General features: G+C 40.2%; 1 protein-coding gene across 2 annotated transcripts in view; it reads right to left on the bottom strand.

Annotated features, from left to right (window-relative positions):
• Nucleotides 1-1967: 1967 nt before the first annotated feature.
• The window catches only part of LOC126175199 (LIM domain only protein 3-like), a 348240-nt gene continuing 331824 nt past the window's right edge, over nt 1968-18383 (bottom strand). For both annotated transcript variants that reach the window (XM_049921798.1, XM_049921799.1), the window contains exon 6: nt 1968-6030. In XM_049921798.1, coding sequence (XP_049777755.1) covers nt 5911-6030 — 120 coding nt within the window. In that variant the 3' untranslated portion in view covers nt 1968-5910. The remainder of the gene's footprint in view (nt 6031-18383) is intronic.

Below are 18383 nucleotides of genomic sequence, written 5' to 3' on the forward strand. Positions count from 1 at the left end.
TGTATGAGATACGTGTAGTACAAAAGATGGAGTAGTTCCGTCAGGAACGGAAAGCTGTGTAAGCGTAGGAAAAGGTGGGAGCGGAAACGTTTGGCGCGCTTTGGCGGGCACGAACCAAGTCAGTTGGTGGCCAGTGATCTAAAAGGCAGCACATACAGCGCCATATTGTTGCATCTTGCCTTGGCAGGAAACTGCAGTTTATCACGGCCTGGTATGGGGAGAAAAACGGGCTATTGATTATAAGACGGATCATCGCTATGAAGAGGAAATAAGTCCGACATGGATAACAGCTCTTGGCCGTTCTGATATTAATGCAGTTGTTGCCACCAAAGCCATCGTCGCTGATCGCAGCTTACAGGGTACGACATTTTAGCTAGTGTGTGCCATGTAGTTGAAATGTGCTTTAAGAATAATAACCATCATCCAAATTAACAATTGTGTCCACCTGGTAATTTATCCCGCTTATAAACCAAACAGGACCCTAACCGGGTAAATGAAAATTTCGAGTGACCTGTATTCAGCCAAGACTGTGAAATCTTTAATACATTGTTGGCAAATTAGTGATTAATCAATGAAATAATTGATGGAAAGAATAACTGAGAATTTCATAATTAACATTGCTATTATTTCTGTGTTAAAATGATTACGTAAGGTTATGGCAGATTCAGAGACCACATTAGATAAATTGTATGCTGCTTTCACTTTACATATTAATGAAAGGAAATACTAAGTTGATGATTATTGGTGATAAATAGTAACGTTAAACAATTTATAGTGAATCAATGAAATGTTGGGTACCAAATAATTCGATGTAGAAACCCCCCCCCCCCCCTGTCCAAATTTACTTTTGTTTTCATGAAGTCAGTTTTGATTAAGCAATTGGGTGCTGTAGTTTTGTTTCGAGCGGCTAAACTTTTCTTGTATTGCTGAACCATCTATTATCTAAATATAAAGTGAAGTCAGTTAGGTAAGTAGGGAGTTGCAATCTTTGCTGCTGGCCTACTCGGCTTCATTACGTGTGCCTCATTAGACTGGCGAACAATAGTGTACCACCAAACCGCATATATTGTTATCGATGCAGAATAGCAGTCTAACTACTGTCGTTTGCCATACCTCTGAACTAATGACTTATTTGAAGAAACGAGTTAAAGTCTGATGCTTATTACTTAGGTTAACACACACGGTTATTAAACTTATTTTTGTGGTTTTGCTGTCTGGATAGGTAGCTGTATTTCTGTTTGTTACATTGCTTATTATTAACAGTATAATATAAGAATATTACAGTTGGTTCTGCATGACAGTATGTTTTGTAAACCAATTCAGAGAATACAAAATACACGCAAGTATTACATCTGCTTTTACATATCAGGATAGTAAATAACACACACAAATAAGAAGGAAGAATATTACACCCTGGCTATGACAGTTATCCGATTTCTACCTTATTGAGCATTTGCTGCTTACTTTGGACAGATGGGTGCGTGATCGCTGTCCACCTCCCGTATCGTTACCCTGAAGCTGTCACTATGTAGCAGGAAGCGTGGTACAAGAGTCCCTCGAAAACCACAGGACCTATATTTATCCACTTCGAGACGGCTGGAAGATGGTTTGTAGGCCAACTGTTTTCCTACATAGTATTAGGCTTGGTAATGTGTTGTCCATTTGGTGTTTCCATATTTTCGTCCAGCCCCGGCAGACAAGAAAGCAAAGAAGCAAGTAGATTATTTTGCCTCGTATTGTGGTTGTTCATTTCAGAGATACGCTGAAATTGAATTTACTGGCAAGAAGAAACCTGCAAGGTAGTAATTCTACAGACAAATGAGTGTATGACTTCCAGAATCCTTAGATGTTAGCCACCGCATCAGGCTCACCTTACCTTATGCTGCCTGCAGAGAGCTTTTTCAGCCCCACAACGTCGTGGATTCGGCGGTCTGCGGTATGCAGTGAAACACTGGTGGTCATTTAACTCAACCTTTATTGTTATGGCGGATGGGAAGGGAACGGGGTCAGGGCAGTGGTAGTTCCGAAAATAGGGAGTGGGTGGCACACGCTGTAATTAAACCTCGCAGCGGATGTATCCAGGACAGTGGAGCTCATTTACAACAAGAATTACCAGTTAAGATCGTGGATACCAAATAACAGACATACATTGCAATAATTATACACTACTGCAACTTTATACTCCGTACACACAGCTGTGGTTACAGACAAATAGCAATTAATGCACGAAACAAGTCGTTTTCGCCTTCGATATTTCACTGAGTTCATCACCATTACAACTGTCTTTATTGCTTATTTTCACATTAATCCTTCTTGCAAATAGAAACTTAATGGAAGCACACAGATCGCTGAATACACCGCCGTCCTGAAGAACACACTGTGAGCGAATAACACACACGTTTGTTTCAGGAGCCCACTGACCACTCGCCTCCGAGGGCAAAACTGGAAACTTCAAATAACTTCAAGCGTAAAATGTTTCGTTTATTATCTTTGGTCACTACAACAGTTCCTTGAACAACTGCGCACTTTGGTTTCAAGTCTTTGGGAGCACGACTAGATTAGTTCAAGTGTCTCCATTACGCGATAATTTCAGATCCAGCAAAAAACTGCAAGGTTATCTTCTTTTTCACAAATTTCGCTTGCTTTAAATCACTAAGAATATTTTGTGTCACAGCTGGATTGAGCTGATTCTTGTTTGTGTACAGCATGTGAATAAGTTTATATATGGCGTCGGCAAGAGAAAGAAAAAAAAAAAAGTCGTATACTTGATGTTCACTTCTACATTCGGCTGTGTATAAAAATAGCTCACGTGTACAAAAGGATACAACAAGAACACCAATTTGCTTAGACATTTCTATTCATATGTAGAAACTTTTAAACAATGCTTTATCATGTTGTTAGCAAGTAATATTACTGTCATTAAGAATGGATTTATAGGTGGATATAATATTCAGTGTGTATCTGTGACAGTTGTGAGAAGGAGAAGTCGTCATTATTTCCAACACAGTTTGTTGCATCGGCACGTTCTACCCCCCCTTTCATTGCCCAAAATAGAACAGCAAGAAAGTCACACGCAAGCTGGTAGCGAGTCTTCCTTGCATGCTCCAGTATGGCAATAAGTAGTCATTTAAATGCAAGGGGAATGAGATAATAGGAGGAGATAGCGGCGAGTAGAGCACCTCTGCTTGCTAAGGTTCCGAAGTACGGGGCATCCAACAATTTCGCGTTGTGCGGGTTACTGACAATAGGGAAATATAATGGTCCATTTTTTTCTGGTTTATGAATTTGACATTGCACACAATACAGTCTGCAGTTCAAGACAATTTTCCAGATACAGTGACAGCATTTGCACCAATGCATGGATAGAGATAAAATTTCTCAGTCTGAAGTACTGTCACAACTAACCACTAAAACTTCTCTGTATTCATGGAACTCACAATACAACAGTACGAATGTTTTCTATACACTGACAAATATTATACAAAGTGTAGTTCCTTTTTGTTCAATCATTCACAGAGTTTTAATCATTGAATGTCATATTTCCCTGCGTAATTATTTGGTACTCAGGGTTACAGCGCGATGGGATTTTGGATTCTGTGATTTCCTATTTGATGTGTACGTGACTTTTTAACGATGAGGTTAAACCAGAAGCTCTAACTGATTTTTGGGAACATTACGAGCAGTAGGACGTAACATGGATAACTGATAAGAAAGCACCTACAAAGAGAACTATATTAATACGAAGATTAATAAATATTAGATTTTTGTTATGGAGCAGTTTACTGTTTTATACGGTAAATGAATTAATTTTTAGTTTTGTAATTTTCCTGAAACACATTTTAAACTAAAATAGAAACATTCGAAATATGTTATGGAGAACAAATTGTTCTCTTCGTCATAGTTGTATTGTCCTTATAGATATCTAACATCTTTTGCCTGTGTGTCTGAGCAATTAACTTGGCTTACACGTACATAGATAGATCTGATACTAGATGTGGAGCTACTGCTGATTTTGAAATAAAACTCTCTGGAACGTTTTACGGAACACAGTCGTACATAGCTTATGTGAAACATATATCTAATGTCACATATGCAGTCACGTACTGTGCTTTTTGCTAAACGATCTTTTTCCTTATATTTCTACAGAGTGGAAATTTTACATTTAAGCAGTTTAAAATAAGTAAATCATAAGAACTTCATCCAAGGCGTCGTGAACATTGTGCATGGATTTTAAAATGAATCAGCGATGTTATGAATACCGTTGTCTAATAATATTTTCTGTCAAAACAAGCTACCTCGAGGGAAATGCTATTATAATGTTACTAAGAAAATGATAATTAAGTCTCCAGAATTTCAATAATGTAATACGTAAAAGATGGATATGGGCAAATAATCAAACCTTCATATGCAGCACGTTAAAGAGAAATACCGTGAACAAAGTTGATCTTCCCCTTTCTTCAGATGAGCGTCAGCAAAACCCATACCAATTATAAATGAGAGGCTGAAAACATCAATATTTATATAGGACTTATATGTATTAGAACTCCGCAATTTTGCTGGTTTTAAAGGCGTCAGTTGGTAGTAATACTGTATAAAGAAGGAAATAAGCCTAGAGATTTAGTTAATGCAATCCGAGATGAATTTTCTTTTAAGCATGAAAAATAGGTTCATTATTGCAAAGTAAAACTGCTGTACAAGTGTAGAACGTGTCCTGAGCCATAAATTTTTCTTAGGTTCACGTGCGTTTCAAGCCTTTTCAGTAAACTATCATGCCTGTCGAGACGATTTACTTAAATCGTCTCGACAGGCACGTGAGCTTGCTGCAAATGATTTTTTATTTGACTAGTGAAAATTTGCGTGTTATCTTGAGGTTGGTATGAAGCTGAATAAGGTGACTGATTTCCATGGCACTAATAAGTGTAGTTAAAAAAAGTAGGGAGATAACACAAACGTATCAGAGCAGTTATTTCACAGTAAAAATGACCACTATATGTTCATTTAAGTGCATAATCAGAGAGAATAATTGAGCTATTTTAGTGGAGAATAGCCCTTCATATCAACTCACATGTACAGTGGCATTACTCAGGGCGGCCGAATGTGGTATTATTTACTGGAGAGCATTCCTCCCGGGAGAAGAATGAGATTAACTGATTATTCCCTATTAAAACATTAAGACTTCACTGTGTACTGTAATGTCAAGAGCTACGTTCAGTTGCCTTAACGGAAACTGATGGTAAAATACTTGTTATGACTATCTTTGGTACGGCTTATAAAATTATAATGTAAAACTCTTTCACGCCAGTTAAATTATGGGACTGCGTAGTACCACACTTGAGCACTCTGTGGATTTGTTTCTTCATCACCATACACAATATTTAGTCCAAAAACATTGCTACCAAATCACGAAAACCTGAGCTCCTGTTCCAGATGTTCAGACACAATCAGTGTAACCATTAGCGTCGCAGTGTTGACTAGCTGCCTGGATCACTGTGCATTTAGTATCTGGAAAAGATATAAGAGTGTCACGAAATGACAGTCGCGTGGTGGAGCACAAACACATCTCAGTGATACTGCACGCCATCAGGTTACCTAGTGACACAGATTAACTTTCGGTTGTGACACTGAATCTGAAGAGCTGCCAGTCGACCACTCGTGAAATTGCAACGATTGCAAGATTACAGAATGAAGGTTAGCTCACGGTGAGTATGTGGTATCTACCGGCCTGCGTGATCACTGCCCGCCGTCTTCATGTTACGACTTCTGTAGACCTGAAGTTACTGCTCACATTCAGGAAAAGATTCAAGGATAATAGGTCCACACGAGCACTGCACATGTCACTGGTGAAGTTACGACGTTGACTGGTCCGCAGGATCATCGCTCGGCCACTGGTGACGTTGCGACGTGACGGGCTCACCGTGCTGCCGGCGACTTGGCGTGGGGACCCGGAGAGAGCGACACCAGGCCGGCGGCCATGTTGTTATTCAGGTCTCCAGGCGCGGCCCCTCGCAACCCAGCCTGCGTCGACCCAGGCTGCGAACAATACAATGAAAACGTCACTTACTTGTCGTTCTTAATACCTTAGTAAAATATCTGGGCAAATATACACTACAGGTCAATAATTTTTGATCAGCTATGAATTTATGTTTAAAACAGGAATGTTCTGACAATAAAACAGAAATAACCATGAAAAATCTAAGTGCCTCCGTTGTGTATTTGACTGGTTGGCCGTACAGACTTCACGGAGTACCCACAGAACAATGATGTGCCTTTGCCTAACACCGTCCCATTCGGATACGCTTCACTCTTCAACTGTCTGTGTAGCAATCAACTCGCATTAGTTTACAGTACATTGTTTGCATCTAGTCGTGTGTTCGTATCCGTGATCAGGTTTATATCAATTACTTGCTAATGGGGTGGAAACAGGAGATTGGGACTGGAAAATGTGCTTTAATTGTAGTTATGCATCAGGAACACAATTCTAGTAGGACAATAGCAACGAAAGTTGGCGTAGCTCAACCTACAGTGGCATATATATTGCCGCAACGTAAGCAAATTGGTGCCACTGCCAGGGTTTCGCGATCCCGAAGACCCCGAGTACCATCATACAGGGAAGATGAGTTCATACGTGTACAGAATAAACGTCAGAGGACTCGTATTGCATGTGAAATTCACGAGTAAGTAAATAGTATGCGAGCAACTCCGATCTATGTCTCAATACTGCAAAGCCGTCTTCCTGAACGAGGATTGGAGGCGGGCCTAGTAGCAAAATACCTTTAATACGCAAACAAAATAGAGTGAAAAAATGGCAATGAGCACTGCAACATAAAAACTGCAGCGTACAGCAATGTATCAAGGTGGTATTTACGGACGAATATACTCGTAAGTTTGAAGCACTTGGAAGCCACCATCGAATATTTGTTCACCGACTTCGTGGAGAACGTGTAAAGAGTCTGCGTGTGACGCCAACAGTGAAATATGGTGGAGAATCGGTCACGGTGTGGGGATGTTCCGTCCGTGATGAAGCCGGTGGTCTACTGAGAATTAAAGGATCACTAATAAAGGAAAGATAACAGAGAATATTAATCAACACTGCACTTCGCTCTGCCTAGAGACTCATTGGTCGTGGATTTGTTCCGCAGCTGACCAATGATTCCAGCATGCTTCTGAATTGTGGAGAGTATAGTTCAATAGGAACGAGAATTGTGGGGAACTGAAGAATATGATTTTGGCCAAGTTAGTCACCTGACCTATTTCCAATTGAACTCTTATATTACGGACTTGATAGGGGCATCAGAAAACTGAAGTCACCTACTGCTGAAGATTTATGGAATAATTTACAGACGAGTTGCAGTGCAATATCTACAACAGGTCTATAAAATATTATATCCAGAATGCTAGGAGTTGCAGCTGTTTTGAGGTCAAATGGTGGGTACTATGAAGAGGCTAAAATTTAAAACATATTATATTGTACTTAACGATAGAGAAAATATTTATTTTGTTGGTCCGTTTAGTTTGTAGACTATATTGGAATAAAGTATATAGTTTTTATCGTGGGTGATCGAAAACTTTTGACCGGTAGTGTAAATTCCACAATTTAAATCTTTGAAAGATCGCCTCCAAGACAAAGCCAACCATAGTCCAAAACTGACTATAGTTCACAAAATGCTGATACAAGCACATAAAGCCAGTTGCCGCAATAGCCCTACACTGCAAATCTTGAGGAGCCACCGAACGAGGTAGTAAGGTGAGACATTGGACACGAATTCAGTAGGATGGCAGCCATCAAAACTTAAGTTTTCCATTATGCTTCTGCATCGCTTAATGTGAGTGACGGTAAGGTTCCTTTGAAAGGATATGCTCAGTTTCCTTCGCGAACTGGAGCTTGTGCTTCGGATCTAATAACACCGTCGTCGACGTGGCGTACTGTCTTAATCCTCTTTTTTTATTTGTTATTTACTCGTCAAGTTCCGTAGTACCAAATTGAGGAGCAAATCTCCAAGGTCATGGAACGTGTCAGTACATGAAACTACAACATAAACGTAATAACAGATAAAAATAAATGTTCATGAACCTTAAAAAAGTCAGTCCATAAGTTTACGTAAATGCTATCAGCTATTCAATAAACATCAGCTTAATTTTTCAAGGAACTCCTCGGCAGAATAGAAGGAGTGACCCATGAGGAAACTCTTTAGTTTCGATTTGAAAGCGCGTGGATTAATGCTTAGATTTTTGAATTCTAGTGGCAGCTTATTGAAAATGGATGCAGCAGTATACTGCACACCTATTTGCACAAGAGTTAAGGAAGTCCGATCCAAATGCAGGTTTGATTTCTGCCGAGTATTAACCGAGTGAAAGGTGCTTATTCTTGGGAATAAACTAATATTGGTATCAAGGAACGACAATAAGGAATATACGTATTGAGTGGCCAATGTCAAAATACCCAGACTCGTGAACAGTGGTCGACAAGAGGTTCGTGAACTCACACCACTTATTGCCCGAACCGCCCGTTTCTGAGCCAAAAATATCCTTTTAGAATGGGCATTTTTGCTGTAACAAATCGTTACTGTTGTAGTTGTCTATGCCTGTATTGTGACAGAGTCGTCACGAAATATATCAGCAATTAACAACATTTCATGGTTAAATTCATTTTAAGGTACTTTAGTGAGTGAAGTTTCTCACAACATCTCTACTAAATTACGTCAAAAATATTTTCTGTAAAGAAACGGGACACGAATGAAACTTATCGTGTAATATATTTTTCACTTATTCTTATTCGAAAGCTTCCTTTTGGCAATTATAGAAAGATATTGTTGTCATTTCATTGAGATATTGTCATTTCATTGAGATATTGTAGTGAGATCTATTTATGTATTTCTCGTGTTTATTTCCACTGGCCTGTCTGCACCCACAGACTGATTCTCCTTGCGAAACTCCACGAATCACAACATAGATCCAAGTCCCAGACTAAAAGAAGGGCAGTATCGGTCGTAATAACATTTTTCTTTCTTAAGGCAGATCTAGATTTCAGCTACCAGTACAACAATCATCAGTGTTATAAATAAAAATAATACAGGAATCATACTCAGAAACAGCATACTGATCAAAAGCCGTGTTATAGTTATACACAGATCCAATTCCTTAATTACATACCGTTGTAAGTATTCATGTAGACTCAAAGTAATTATAACAACACATGTGCTAATATAACTTACGCATGTACAAGCATTAGTCCAATCGAGGCTGCAGTTTACTGATCTGTACAGCTAACCTCTGTTTATGTCATACTGTTTTATTGCCCATGTGTAAAAGATTGTTTTAAGATAAAAAAATACATGAAAATACAGTGAATTCGAATAAAACTTATAGTAAAATACAATTTATTTAAGCATATAAATTCAAAAATCCTTACAAGTGATACATTACATTGGCTCAGTTGTGAAGGATATTGGAATATTAAACACTTTGTTTCCGTAAAAAACTGAACAACGATTAACAAACTGGTGTAAAAATTATAATTAACTATTCTTTACTTAATTCTGTAGTCAAAATCTAAACCACAGTCGCCACTTCACTTGTCTGAAGAGAGTATATGAAGAAATTTTGAACTTTGTGCCTTAGCTGCACCACATGGACGACAGACATTTAATTGTTTGTAGATGTTTATAAACTAGTTTCAAGAAATATGGGTGTTTTACATTGATGTTGAACACTATATAACAAAAAGTACAAGTAATTTGTTAATCATGGTTCAGTGTTTTATTGAAACAAAAGTTTTTAATATTCCGATACACTCCACGATAAGGGGTTTAGTGTAATGTAAAACTTTTAATGGTTCTCGAATTTATACGCCTAACGACGAAACTGTATTTTATTATTATTGTTATTTGAATTCATTATATTTTATGTAGTTCTTGTTTTTAACCTAATCCTTTAGATATGGCCAATAAATGGAGGGTTCTGGCTATCCAATACGACACAAACCGAGGTAAGCTGTATGCGTCTGTAAACAGCAGTATCTGTTGGACTATACTTGTCCATGCCTGAGCTATATTGGATTGTGTGTTGTTATAATTACGTTGCCTCTACATTACTACCTATAACCGTACGTTATTATTGAACTGGAACCGTTTATAACTATGGCATGGCTTTTCAACAATAGGCAGTCTCTGCGTCTGATTCTTGTATTATTTGTATTTATAGCACTAATGGCTGCACTGTTATCTGAAATTCAGATCTGCACTGATAAAGACAGATGATGTTACGAACGATGCGGACCCCCTTTCTGCCCTCGATTACATCATGGTCGTGGGCCACAATGATTCACATAGAGCCGAACATAACAGATTTAAACACTTTCGAAATATATGGTTGGGTATACTGGAGCCCAGTAAACGTTCATTTTAGCAAAAGACAACCCACTGGTTTATTCTTGAAAAGTGTAGGAGCTCTGACGTTAAGGTCAGATTGTCCCAAGTGTATTAGGAATACAAAAGAACATTTCACAAATATTTGTATGAGGAGGAGCTGTAAGTGTTTTACTGTCGAAGAATCAAAGGTCTGATTAGTATTTCTAATATAGGAAGTTCAAAGTTGGGAGATATATTTGGATGAGTTATTGTAGACTACTCTGTTTTATACTAAGAAACGTGCAAAATGATTGTGAAACATCAACAAATTATGACTAAATTAGTAAGGTTGAACGCAATGCCCGCTCCTGTAGCATAAAATTCATAAAGTTGAAACTAACTTCACATAAATTTAAGAAAAATCACTGTAAATAATCTTTCGAATTCTAAATGCATTCTCGGGCTTGTACAGAGAAACATTCGTAGTAAAGCGCAACTGAGTTGAAACGTTGCCAAGCTTTGTCGATTTTTACATGAGTGTATTTGAAAGACTCTGTCTATGAGAAGATATTCTGAGTACATGGTTTCGAATCGCGGTATCAATGAAGATTTTTCTCGGTAGAAAGAATCAACTGCCCCAGAGCACAACTAAGCAGGCTCTTGAAGAGGCAACATCATCAACAGGGAGACCTTTGTGGTGGCAACACGTATGTCCCCGCAGTATTGCCGCCGTTGGCAGAGAGGGGAACTTGTAGCTCAGCAGTACGAGTTCCCTACAGACGTTGACACTCTGTTATTTCATGTCTTTTCACCTATGAAGACCACTCTAAAGAAAATGCAGCATGTATTTTAAACATCCAATTTATTTTCCACCACTCTGATCTCTTTATACGAGGGTTGGAACTTAAATAGTGGCAACTATTTATCCACAACCGATGCAAAAGAGTTACATGTTTGTACCTGTTACTGTCCTTCAAATTAGTCACCAGCGTTGTGTAGAACCCGTTGCCAACGATGTGGAACGCGTAGTATATCGTTAGCAGAGCCTGTTCTGTTGATGGTGCGAATGGAGCGATCTACTGCTTGTCAGATCTCTGGAACAATTCTGATGCGAATGCCACGAAGCCAAAACTGAAACGCCAGTCCAACCAATTGCGTCATTACGGGTCGCCGCGAAAGTCGAAAGTGCGTCCGAGCCCCAGTATAGTGAAAGTTATGGGGAATCACGTGTGGGACTGTGATGGTGTTATCCTAACGCATTACGTTCCTCCGCGGCAGACCGTCAGTGCACAGTATTAGTGTTCGTTTTTGGAGCATCACCTGTGACCAGCTTTGCGAAAGAAGTGGCGACACTTTCTGCACAACCCACCCATCATTTTGCACGACAAGGCGCGGGCGCATACAGCGCAAGCTGCAAGCTGTGGCTGCTCTGTTCGGTCGATGGGACTGGGAAGTACTGTACCACCCACCATACTCCCAGGAATTAAGTCCTTGTGACTTTGATTTGATTCTGAAGATGAAGGAATCACTTCGTGGCATTCGCTTCAGAACTGTTCCAGAGATTCGACAGGCAGCAAATCGCTCCATTCGCACCATCAACAGAAGAGGCTCTGCTAACGGTATACTACGCCTTCCACATCGTTGGCAACGGTTACGACACAGCGCTGGTGACTACTTTGAATGACAATAACAGGTGCAAACATGTAACTCTTTTGTATCGGTTGTGAATAAATAGTTGCCACTATTTAAGTTCCAACGCTCATAGTATGCTGTTACGTTCTTGAGAGGCAAAAGTAAATTTTTTCGCATAATCTCCGTCCCTTTACACTGCTTTACGTAACCGTGGAGAAAAGGCCTATATACCTGCGTGCTAGAAATTCGGACGAACACGTTTCAATAACTGTTTAGCAGACTTCACAAGGGAACCATCATTTGCTAATCCCGTTCCGCAAAGGATTCCTTCAGTCTACCGAGCCAGGTCAGGGCTGTAGGATGGGTGTTTCAGTGTTGTCCACCCAAGCTTTATGATCTCCTAGGTGGTTTCTTCGCTGGCATGTCGCTAAGCTTTGTCAGGCAACAGCAAAACGTAGCATTTTTGCCGATGTTATCGAAAGTGACGCATTCGACGTTAAGTTTTTTTAAGGGTTGCCATATACGCGTCAGAACAGATGGTGGTTCCGTGTGGCATGATGTCCACAAATAACAGTCCTCCTGAAACAAAAAACACAGTAACCACCACTTTCCCTGTTGAAGGCGCTTTCTTCTTCTTCTTCTTCTTCGCCTAGTTTGCATGATGCCATCCTATCGACAGCCTTTCCGTCTCCGATTCAAATTAATTCAACAGTGTTCTATCTTTCGTCGTCATTCTTGCAAGGTGCTCATCTGCAGAATTCTCGTACAATTTCAGAAGTTCGGCACAACGGTCTTCCGCATTTTATTCTTTTGTGTCAACACCTCGGGACCCACCTTTATCAACTTCAATCGTCTGATTACTTCACTCATACACTCTTCTCCTATTCCAGCTTGGTTTGACGGTTCGTTTTTTGTTATGCGTTTGTCAGACAAAGCAAGGCTGTGAATACGTCGTACAATGTGAGCACTCCATACTGCGCAGGAGGTCACGAGTATTGGCGTCCCCTCTTTCACCAAATAATCTGATGGCCCGACTATTAATTGTTCTGCCATCAACAGCCTCATCTATATACACCTTCGTCACACTTTTGGGAATATTTGTCACTGTCTTCTTCTCACAACATATGAACTTTAGAAAAGCACGCTAATCCAGACGATTATCATTTGCAGCAACCATCTGGACGGAGTGCTACGACAGCTCCAATTGTGGAAATAGGTTGAACTAAATTTAAATACAAGTGGTAAGGACGTTTTTCTGACCTCCGTGAATAGCAAAGATGAAGAAAAAAATTCTGAATTTCTTTTGGATTGACCTATGCATTATAATGTTAGAGCATTACATCTCAACCGAAAATTTTTTTTCATTCCTTTAGCGAAATCGACTATCTGAGCTAAAGAAAAAGGTCTCAACAACGATCGCAGAACTGTTCAGCGACTCGTGCGTGATTTCGATATGTATCTGAAGGTATCGACTGCGCGATCTTTGCCTCTTTCTTTGTTGCTAAGCAACTGCCTCCATATCACCTAGGTCTCAGTTTTTGCTAGCTATCCATTAGCAGATTCTGTCAGTTATGTGGGACATGGACGCTACAAGCAACTGAAGGAATTAATCAGAATTCTGCGCGAGTCTTCTTTGCCAGTCTGTCAGTTACAGGGCTGCGAAATACGAATCTTGAATCGTGTGGGAGACGGCCTTCGTACTGTGTCTGCTGAGCTGTATCTACAGAAATTTTAGGCAGCGTAGATTGGCTGAGCTATATGGACTTGTTTGGAGGGCATCTTAATGTGTAAACGGTACCTTAAACCGTTTGTTGTTCTCTGTTGTACCTTGGGGTTCTTATGCGGTATTTTCAGGCTTCAGTTAACACCAAGTGTTGTTAAGAGGTGTGTATCGATAGTTATAATGATAAACTTGACTTTACATCCAGTTTATTTCCTTTCGTTGCCTTTGTTCTCTCTTGATAATTTATGAATAAGTAACATGTACTCAGCATAACAAAAATTCAGTTTCCTATCTCAGTTGAAGTCGTGTGGGCGTTTTTTTTTTCAAATTTCTTATATGTACTTTTTGGCGGAATTTGAAATTAAAGCCATGTATCTTGCTAATAGTGTCTGTTAGACCATGTTACAAATATCCCCGTTCATTTGGTTCGAGCTTAGTTTGTGATTTTGGAGTATTATTAACACTGGCTTCGATACGAGCTCTTAAATGTTTTGCTTGCCGTTCAAGCCAGCTCGGAGTTCTGTTTTAAATTTTATTTGAACATCTTTTATCACTGGAAATTTGCTTTACAGTGTGCTTTGATAGTGGATCATTGTCTGTTACGAGCTGATAACTGAACGTCCACTTGTGTTGTTTTTACTGGTATGTAATATTCGCTAATGGCAATGTTTTTCTCTCCGTTTTAGTTAACATGTGCTTGTTAAATCTGTTGGAACAGAAATACCGCAGAGGTTGGCTAACCCAAGTGAAACAGTTCCTTTCCTAATTCTAAAGTTGTGTGTAAGTAGCCTGTTTATGTGTTTGTATGTTGGCAGTGCTTTGCAGCGCTATAGGCTGCATTAATATCTCTAACAGCGCTGTGCGCCCTTTGTAAAAGACTCTGTGGCTGGTCGGACTCGCAGTTAGAATTTGGTAGTTAGCAGTGAAGGAGGTTAGCAGCGTTAGTGCGAGCGGCCTCATCCCACGGTACGGGACTACAAGTCCCACCGCCACACCTTCACTTGTCCACGTTAGGCAAAATTTTCTGCCTGACTCATGTAGTACTATCACCGTCAGAGGGTGGTACGGGACTACAAGTCCCACCGCCACACCTCCAAAGTGAATTGCAGTGACGCAGTCACTGCCCTGTGGAAATTTACCGCCTCACCAACACAGTTAGACCGCAATAGACCGGTGATATCACCCCGGACTACAAGTCCAATAAAAAAAAAAAGTGCGAGCGGGCGGTTTGAACGTGTGTGCGTCAGGGATAGGGATATGCAAGTGTTGGCTGGAACTGAATCTCAAAATGATTATGGATGTATCTGCTAACGATTGGGAAGTGGAATAATTGACAATGATATAATTTTTGGAACTGGATGTCACATGGTTAAGGTAAAATCCGATAAATACATTGTTTGCTCTTCAACAAAATCTTACCCTCACTAACTACATGCCTATTAGTAATTAGAACCTATAGTAGTCAGAATCCTTTTATTTAGCATGCTGTAGTTGGTACTTGCTGTTATTGCTGTAGTTCGTGTTATGAAGATTTTCTGTGAGGTTATAAAAAGCATAGGTTATTGTTAGGATTCTTTCTAATTAATTGCTTAATTATTTGCCGTCAGATTGCGTTGCGTTTGTATATTGTGGGTCATAAATGAATAGGATAAGTTTGAGTTATATTTATCAGGGAAAATTCTGTAGGTCAGTGTTGTAATAATGAAACAAGTAAAGAGACTGTAGGTTCAGTCGCACTCAGCAGTTTAAGAAGGCTCAGTTGCATTCGGAAGTTTAAGAAGTAAAAAAGTAAAAAGTTTCATGTTTTGTTCTTTTGCTAGTTTCTATTTAAGTCTGTCAGACTTAGTACAGATATGCTAAGGAAATACTAAAATATTAACAGTTCTTCTTTATATATAAATTGTCAATTATGGTACGAATATTATATTTTTGGAACCTAGCGCCGAACCACTCCCAGCTTCTCGCTGCCTAAAGCATTTCATTCAGGAAGACATGAATTGTACGTATTTATTAAGGACTACTTCGTTGAAGTTAACTACACAAGCAAGGAGTTGGACAAAACAAGGAGACACCGCGAGAAATACGTGCCTGAACATAAATGCAGATACTACCCGATCCTGCAGGTTACACTGTTGTATTTCAACACGAGACTGAGTAGTATTCTCAATAGTTTGCAAATGTCAGGCTTAGTCAGCACAGTGTTCGGTAAAGCTGTATGTGCATTATGTCGGAGCTAAGTGAGTTAGTGCGTGGGCAAATTGTTCGTGCTTTCGTAATCGTGATAGGCGAAGTATTTGCTGCTGCAAGAGGCACCGTACCGAATATTTACACCGCATACAGGAAAAGTTAATCATCATCCGCTAAGTCACAACCCGAACGAAAGTGGGTTTTGAGCATGACGAACGGTCACTGAAAACGATGATGACCAAAAAAGCCGCTGAAGTAACTACTATAAAGAATGTCGCACTCGCGAACTCCGCCAGCAACAAAACAACACGATGGGAGCGCCATAAGCAGGGAACTGCAGGGCGTGTTGGAATTTCGAAACCACTTATCAAATTCCCGTAACAATAAAACTTGGTGCCGAAGCCATGAAACCTGGACCACGGAACAATGGAAGAAAGTCATTTGGTTGGATGAGTCTTGTTTTACACAGTGTTTCCAGCTTCTGGCAGAGTTTGCGCTCCTAAAGTGAGACGTGTGCGGGTGGGGGGGGGGGGGGGAGGGGAGAGATAGGTGACGATTTGGGCAGCCATGGAGTGTTATTCTACGTATTCTATGCGGCCCATGGCAACTCTTCAAAGTTACATTACTGCCAAGGATTATTTGGTTGATCAGGCTCGTCCCTTGCTACAATGTTGGTTCCCCAATAGTGATGCAAGGCCCTCTTCACAAAGCTCGCATCGCCAGGAGCGGATTTGTCAGCACGGGGATGAAATGTCGTACTTTCACTGGCCACCATAGTCACCAGATCTCAATATCATTGTGGCTTTTGGTCTATGTTGGAGAGAAGGGTGCGTGATCGCCTTGCACCTCCCATCATCGTTAACGGAACTTGCCACTATGTTGCAGAAAGGGTGGTAAAAGATTTCTTTGAGAACCATACAGGACCTGTTGTATCCATTCTGAGCATTCCGTGACGAAGCTATTTTGAAAGGCAACCGTTTTCCTACACCGTATGATACACGGTAATGTGTTGTGGTTTTGGTGTTGCCATACTTTTCTCCAATCCCTGCGTATAATGTATGAAGGTCATCCACGACATCGGTAATACAAGGAAAACATACAAATACTGAAGTAAACAAAAGGATATAGTCAGTGTTCTCTCATGAATTAAAAAGTCATCATCATCCATCATCATCATTTAAGACTGATTATGCCTTTCAGCGTTCAGTCTGGACCATAGCCCCCCTTATACAGTTCCTCCATTATCCCCTATTCAGTGCTAACATTGGTGCCTCTTCTGATGTTAAACCTATTACTTCAAAATCATTCTTAACCGAATCCAGGTACCTTCTCCTCGGTCTGCCCCGACTCCTCCTACCCTCTACTGCTGAATCCATGAGTCTCTTGTGTAACCTTGCTTCTCCCATGCGTATAACATGACCCCACCATCTAAGCCTGTTCGCCCTGACTGCTACATCTATAGAGTTCATTCCCAGTTTTTCTTTGATTGCCTCGTTGTGGACACCCTCCTGCCATTGTTCCCCTCTACTAGTACCTGCAATCATCCTAGCTACTTTCATATCCGTAACCTCAACCTTGTTGATAAGGTAACCTGAATCCACCCAGCTTTCGCTCCCATACAACAAAGTTGGTCGAAAGATTGAACGGTGCACAGATAACTTAGTCTTGGTACTGACTTCCTTCTTGCAGAAGAGAGTAGATCGTAGCTGAGCGCTCACTGCATTAGCTTTGCTACACCTCGCTTCCAGTTCTTTCACTATGTTGCCATCCTGTGAGAATATGCATCCTAAGTACGTGAAACCGTCTACCTGTTCTAACTTTGTTCCTCCTATTTAGCACTCAATCCGTTTATATTTCTTTCCCACTGACATTACTTTCGTTTGGGGATGCTAATCTTCATACCATAGTCCTTACATTTCTGATCTAGCTCTGAAATATTACTTTGCAAACTTTCAATCGAATCTGCCATCACAACTAAGTCATCCGCATATGCAAGACTGCTTATTTTGTGTTCACATAAAAAAAGTTTAAGCTGTAAATAGTAATCTCAAATTCCTGGAAATGGGGGATAAAGGAAAAGAGCTGGAGGAATCGTAGCTATTAGATGACCATAGAAAAGCAACAGCACGGCGTACACAGGCAGCTGGTGAAAATGGATGGTGTTTCGGACTTTCGGAAAAACGCGCTGCTGTTCGCCCGGCAGTTTATTGGCCTTAGGGATTTGATATCTACCAACCGTGGTGAGCAAACAACATATTTCACAGTGTTTACGTTTTATAAACGTAAATATGAACAGACAAGGGTAAACATACATTGCCAACATTGCGCTCACATACATCAATCGTCTGTCAACGCCTTTGACGGATCTCCTTCGCAGTGCAGGAGTTGCGTGGAGAGATATCGTTCAGATGAATTCAGACAAAAAAAGATGGGCCGTATCAAGGAGGTAAGTATGGTATCAGCTCATGAAACTGTGTTTGGAGGCACTGTCCGTC

The sequence above is a fragment of the Schistocerca cancellata genome, chromosome 3, assembly GCF_023864275.1.
Source record: "Schistocerca cancellata isolate TAMUIC-IGC-003103 chromosome 3, iqSchCanc2.1, whole genome shotgun sequence".
NCBI lineage: Eukaryota > Metazoa > Arthropoda > Insecta > Orthoptera > Acrididae > Schistocerca > Schistocerca cancellata.